The sequence below is a fragment of the Topomyia yanbarensis genome, chromosome 2 (genome assembly GCF_030247195.1).
Source record: "Topomyia yanbarensis strain Yona2022 chromosome 2, ASM3024719v1, whole genome shotgun sequence".
Lineage (NCBI taxonomy): Eukaryota > Metazoa > Arthropoda > Insecta > Diptera > Culicidae > Topomyia > Topomyia yanbarensis.
Window position 1 is genome coordinate 376,060,038 of NC_080671.1, and position 6,961 is coordinate 376,066,998.

The 6,961-nt window shown below is 37.1% G+C and overlaps 1 protein-coding gene across 1 annotated transcript in view; it reads right to left on the bottom strand.

The window, feature by feature from the left end:
* LOC131684619 (probable basic-leucine zipper transcription factor Q) overlaps positions 1 to 2,101 on the bottom strand; it is a 44,642-nt gene extending 42,541 nt beyond the window's left edge. Inside the window, exon 1 of the mRNA XM_058967639.1 lies at positions 2,005 to 2,101. Within this exon, the coding sequence (XP_058823622.1) occupies positions 2,005 to 2,022 (18 nt within the window). The 5' untranslated portion in view covers positions 2,023 to 2,101. The remainder of the gene's footprint in view (positions 1 to 2,004) is intronic.
* Between the last annotated feature and the right edge of the window lie 4,860 nt (positions 2,102 to 6,961).

Genomic DNA, 6,961 nt, shown 5'->3' on the forward strand with positions numbered 1-6,961 from the left:
AAATAAAGCATATTTGGCAACACTGTAATCAAAAATAACAATTTCCCTGACTCATTTCCTTCAAAATGCATTTCACCGATTGTTTATAGACCATATGAACGCAAATATATGAATAAAAGTTAAAAATTGATGATTTTTTTCTATGGAAAATTTTCCATGCACGATTATGACACGTCTTATAAATTTTGTCATCAATGTGACGTGTGAGTGCGACTTTTGTTTACATTCATAGTAAAAACTCGCAACATAGTCAACCGATCTTCATAAAATTTGAGAGATTAATGCAGAATAGATAGAAGCATCAGCTTGTCATAAGATAGCACAACAGCGACGACAAGTCGACCCAGTAACACCTGCTGAACCATCAGTAAATACTAAATTAGCAACACCGTCCTCCAGCGCATCGGAAGAAGCTACCATTATCGCCAGCGGAATGGCAAGAAACCAGGAATATGGTCTCACGACCATAATCCGCAAAGCAGTGAAACAGGTCAAAGCAATCAACAATATCCAAAACACTAGCAGTGACGATAGCATGAACGAAAATGACATCCAAAGGAGCGTACCGAATGGCCTTCAGGGTGTTGTCAGCTGGCACTGAAAATGCTTCACCGCTACGGAAAAGAATCTCCACACGCAATGGCAAATTGCGCAATGGTATTGTTCATTTGTTGTAATTTATTGTGAATTGTTGATTCTGTGAAATGGCTCCGTGGTTGAAGTTTAGCCATCAGAAAATGAAACAAGTAGTGGGGCTGCGATAAGTTTGGGGAAGATCTGTGAAATTGTTGAATTGAAAATTTCATGAATGTTACCATGAAAGTGGTAACTTAGTTTATGATTTTTTTAACTATTTCACGAGCAAAAATGATGTATCGTAAGAAATATATACAATATTGTTTAAAGGGGGCAAGAGGGGGATCGTCTATTCTACTTCTGAGGTAATTTCTTGAGAATTCATTTGCTAAAATTGTTGCTCGGCTATATACCTATCTGATTAGTTTTTTGTGCTACCAGAAAGAAAACACATTTGATTTAGAACAAATTTCTGAGAATGGTTTTGAAGAGCTCTTTCTAGTTTACACAAATGTTTGCATGACGATTGAGTTTTTATACTGAATATCATAGGCCAGTGGGAGTTTATTTAACACATTAATTCCATTAAAATATGTTTCCTTGGATTTTGTCTAGTAGCACTGGTCTCACAAACCAGTCGGCCTATGCTCGTGTTCCAACATTGACGTTGATAATCGGCTTCGGAGTCGGTCGAAGTAGAAGGCCAAGCTAATATAGCACCAAAACTTACCTTCATGGAATACAAAATTAACTTTCCAAACTTTAGTGGACAGTGTGGCAGATATTGTTAACAAATTTCATGGTTCAGCAATTATTTGTTTCATTTAATCTTACCCTCTTCAGGGAACATGATAATTTTTAAACGCGTAAGCTCTTCTCATAAACATTTTTAATGAAATGCTCTAAAATTACACACACAGGAACATTACTTAAAGAACCCGTTAATGTCACCACTCGAACACTTTATTGCGCTTATTGCACCCGTTATTATTCTCGACTGATCCAACATTAAAAAATTATCCACCGTTTGGCACTCAATCTGATTTCCATCCGCAACATACACTCAATCAAGCATATTCCAATTGACAGTAGAATCATACACGCGCTGTAATTACATAAGCTCTATAAACACCAACCACCAGTTTCAGTTTCAGATCCTTGATCACTTAAGTTGCAAATATGTGCCGTAACAGCGTTTCTGTGCGTTCGAACTTTTTTTCCTTTTGCAACCACAAAGTCCTTCATCGGCTACCGGCCTGTTCTTCAGACAATTAAATCTTCTCGGCAGAGCAGGTGTCCAACGTTGCAACCACAGGTTAGCACAAACTATGTAATTTTCTTCGCGAGGATGTTAGCAATTATAATTGGTTCGAGCATTCTGGGACCGGAAAGAAGCTTCATGCGAAAAAAAAATACGAATCAACATACCACAATAATCCACTTCATTCTGTGTCAACAGTCCATACGGTACTAGGAGGCGCTAAAATGCGGAATAACACTTTTATAAATTGCTTTCAAATAATCCACTAGTGTTTGGGGTCTCTGGGAGTGCTCACTCTCGAACGATGTCGCTCGTCTCAAGTGGGTCTCACTAGTGTGAAGCTCTCCCGATCCGACTAACAGTTTAGTATTCGCTACTTCGACTACGCTGATGCAACTCGCTGGATGGCACGTGGAACTCACTGCCGCAGTGGCGTCGAAAGCGCGCGGGACACACTGGCGGGAAAAATATATGTTCGCACTTACGCCACGACGGTTCGCGGGCGTCTGCCATCAATTTTGTTGCGAATGCACTGGTCGGTCTCTGCTGCCAGCTTTGGGCTGCGTACTCTCACAGTCAGTGTCTCGGTTTGGGTTCCTCGCTTGAGAGGTTTGCCGCACGAACTCGTGCGCGGCCGAGCATTGAAGTCGTCAACGGTAGCCATTCGCAGTGTAGTGGATGCAGGCAGAGGTGCGCAATCGTGTATGTTGCGTGGGATATGGATTGGTACAGAGGACTTAAATGCAGTCAAAGCAGGGATAGTAAGTTTATATTTGCTTTAAAATAAGTATTTATTAATTAAATTATTTATTTTTGCGCACAAGTCAAATAAATGATTAATTAATGAGTTAATTTATTATTGAATTAATTACTGAGTTAATCTATTTAGTCGGGATTTTTTTTCGATTTTTTTATATTTTTTGTGTGTATTATATATTTTATCGCTTAATTAATTAATTAATTTATTAATGTATAACAAATTAAAAACTAATTATTTAAGTTTAGTTTTTCTCACGCGCTGTAATTGCATAAGCTCTCTTACATATGTTTTTCTCAGAAAAAAATTAAGTTTATATGCTATATTCTTAATATGCATTGTACGTAGATATTTAATCTTGAAATAAGTATAAATAAAAATATACTTCGTGACACAACATGGTTTTTTCTTGAATAAAATAATACTTGCATCAAACATATCGTCAAGCAGAAATAAACACTACCAGTTTTTTTTAATGACAGTTGCACCTTAAGAAAAATTAAGGTTCTAATCCTAAAAGATGTAGGATGTAGTCTTAGGAAACTTTTCTAAAGACATCAAAGCATGAAAACATCTGTGAATCTCAGGAATGACTTTTGACCGTCTTTTTCATTTTCGCCCCGCTTTAAGCGGTGCGTTGGACGAAGATGTAACTGAATGTTTATGTACAGGAAAATTATTTGTAAGAAATTACAATTATATTTTTACATCCAGTAGTTATCTCTAAACCCCGAAGCCAGTGTCACCAGTGAAGAGCCAAATAGTAAAAGAAAGAAATGCATCCAAATAAGAATAACGTATGCGGAATGAAATTTGGACAACGCTTCCTACATTAAAACAAAAACGCAACCCTGCGCAAGACCCCGTACTAAACGCCATACTCTAGGTACACTTATTTTAAGCATCTAGCGGAAATTTCGACCCGCTAGGAGAAACCATGTGAACAAAATGACAGCGAACGGCCAATCTGGCACCTAGCTGTTACGCCAAAAAAAATTTTTGGCGCATTGGAGGATTATGGCATACCTTTTGTACAAAAGGCTGATAATCCTCCAAATGTACCGCAATTGCGTCCAAATGAGGATTTCTGTGATAATTTGATGCAGTATATGCCAGTAATTTTTGACCTAGAACTAACAAACACGATAATCAAAATTAAGTAAGAGATTAAGAATATGCCAACATCAATTTTTTCGACTCCTTTGCAAAAAGTTTCTGCAAACTGTCATAAAACTTCTCGAATGGACTCAATTTTTATACCACATTAAGTTAATAAACTGACAAATGTTTTCATATAGAGAGAACATTTAATAAAGGGTTGTCTACAAAAATATTGCCTTTTGAATTTTGTCCAAATTTTATTCCACATACGTTAGAATCTGCTTTAGCACCAACAGATCGAAATCGAATTATTATGTGCACTAAATTAGATGAAAACTGAAGTGGTATGATCTCCAAAAAGTCCACATCCTACAAATGCTTACTTACGTATTGTTGATGTTTCCTGTTTTATTGCTTGTTTCAAATTAGTCTTTTCCATTAAGCCACAACAATTAAAAATGTATAAATAATTCATTGAGGCAATGAAGTCAACGTATGAACTGCGAGCATGGTCTCGATTACTACAGTGGCACGTGCCTTTTAAGTTACCCGACTGTGGTAAATTTGTGAACACATTGTGATGCGTCAGACAGTTTTGCTTAGTTTATTATGTATACATATAATCAACTATTTCCGAAAGAAAAATTAGCACAAACACTGTTAGACTCCTGGTTGCAACCAAACCGTATTTCAGTAGTGACGCTGAACTTCACTATCTAACCAAACTAAATCATCGCATAAATTACCATCGCATTGGGCCCGTGGGCGAAGAATATTTAATTCGGCGTACGTTACGTATTTAGTTAAAAAGAACTTGAGCACATACTGTTTCCTGATAAAAATACGATCCGCTCACACGCCTTTGCGTGACTTATTTCCCCAGCTTGATTCACTGTCCGGGAAGCGAGTGTAGTGTGGTTCCTCGCCGCGCCGGTCAACATAACAGTCGAATGCAGTGAGAAGTAAGTACATCCGAAGTGAAGGTGCTGTATGTGGCTTCTGGGCAAGTGCATTTGCAATTATCTGGTAAGGCACGTACGATACTCGTGTAAACAGTCAATTTTCAATTTACTTAAGCTGGTTATGCGTGCGAAAAAAGGAGCTCCTGCTATGCTTCCAGAAGATTCCTCTTTCATATCTGTACACAGAGGTATTCCCAAGTAACAATTGAAGTTTTATAGCATTCTACAAGTGCAATCTAAGTGTAATGAGTGGCTATAAAACTACCATACAACCTAAATTGTTACTAGGGTTATGTACCTCCTGTATAACTGCTTTAAAGATTGTTTACCTATACAACGATTAGCTGACGTCCAGAAGTGGCTAACCCACACTTGTTCGACAATTGCATTTTCTATTTATTGAAAGCTATACAAGTGTACTGCCATTTGAGAAATTTGAAAATTATTTTTAATTTTTTAAAAAATAAAAACAAAATTTGACCATGGAGGTGACACCAGTACTGTTTGGGATTCAAAAAGGAGCTAAGCATACGTTTTATGGAAAGAGAAGGCGTTCAAAAGTGGCTAACTAACATTTTTTCCAATAGTTTTTAAAATTTAGAGCCATAGTACTCAAGTGAAAGCTAGGATGTGGAATATACAGACTAGAAAACTAGAATTGGTAGGGTCATTAGGAATTGGTAGTGTCATTAGGAACAGCTTCGATACACAGAAATTTTTTTTTATTTGTATTTTTAAATTTATTTTCATGCACATATTTGGATCATGAATGTAAATGTAAAATTAAGTTCCACCACAAACACGCACGACTTGTCGTACTTTCTTCAATGAATTATAATTTTACACGTGGATTGAAAATTACAGTTTCTTTAAACCGAAAAACTATGCGCTTCTTATGTATTTTTACTCGAATACTGCTGTAAAATGAATGACATGTAATATTACACGAATGAAAGTGTAAAATTGTATGCTGTTTGATGCTCCAATTGATTTTAACGTAATTTTCAATCAAATTTTTGATTCAATCGTTGTATGTTTACATTCGTATTGATTTACATGTCGTTTAAATTTCATTATTTTTTGGTGTGTAGAGTTGCTACGAACAGCTCGAGTCTACCAACATGTCTCATGGCAAAGAAAAACTTGTCTCTCATTACCATGAGAACTGACAAGATTTTTAGTATGTTCCTAATGAAACGGGTATTTCTAGTTTCACTTCGGTTATATCTCTGACATTACCTTTCCCTTTTTTTTATATTTTGTGTTATGTCAAAGTGAGGGCCGGAAGAAGCTTCATTTAACCCCTTCATGCCAATGTTGTTAATAAACAATAACGTTTTCAAACAGCTATAACTTTTGGTTTAGACAATATTGGCTTACATAAACAAGTAAAGCTGTGATTATTGCCTTTCTTTAGAACACTTGTAACTAAGTAGGGGAGCCCGGGGCTAGTTGGCAGTTAGGGTAAGTTAGCGGAATCCCTTTTTCTCTGTTTCTATTAGACATATAGCGCTGCCTCTTCTTGTATAGCTCAAGTTATGTGAAACACATTATCCAATGTGTTTTTGTTGTAAAACGATTTGTTTGCTGAAAGTTGTGGATGATATTGTGTTTTCGATGACACAATACGGCCTTCTTCTTGAGCAAACTGTCTTGTCTCGTCACGGAATGTAGTTTTGTTAAAGTGCTCTTCGCATTCGGTCTCCTCAATTGACAGCATGCTCTTCATATGACACGACTCTAGTTCCCAAAACCTTGCCAGCTTTTCTTGAATATCGCTACTACTCTTGGAAATTTCCATCAACTATTCCAGAAACGATCCATCCGAAAACTGAGTTCTGCATGGTAGGCATTCTCTGTTAACCTTTGTTTCCCGTCTACCAGCTAATTGTAGAAAGGTTCAGCTCCGATGATTACATCTATCGGATCGTCTATTACATGTGTTAAAGCTAGGATCAGCCAACTCGATGTCCTTTGGTAGCTCCAGACTTTCCAATTTTTTAAAAGAGAGAGTTTTGGTGACTCTGGTTAACACGTGGAACTTCATAGTTTCAATAAATTGAGAAATCTGCATGGATCTCGCTAGGACGGTGGCTATTACTGCTCTAGTCGAGGTTGTCTCCGACTATTCGACCCCATTAACTCTCAAATAGTCAGAAACCTGTTTGCATCTTAGTTTCTGAGCGAATGCCGCTGTCATTAAAGTTCGCTGAGATGCACTATCCAGCAAGGCTCGAGCAAACAATATGTCGATAGCAATACATCTCGAGAATTAGGGGAGAGAGGGTAACAATGAAACACATT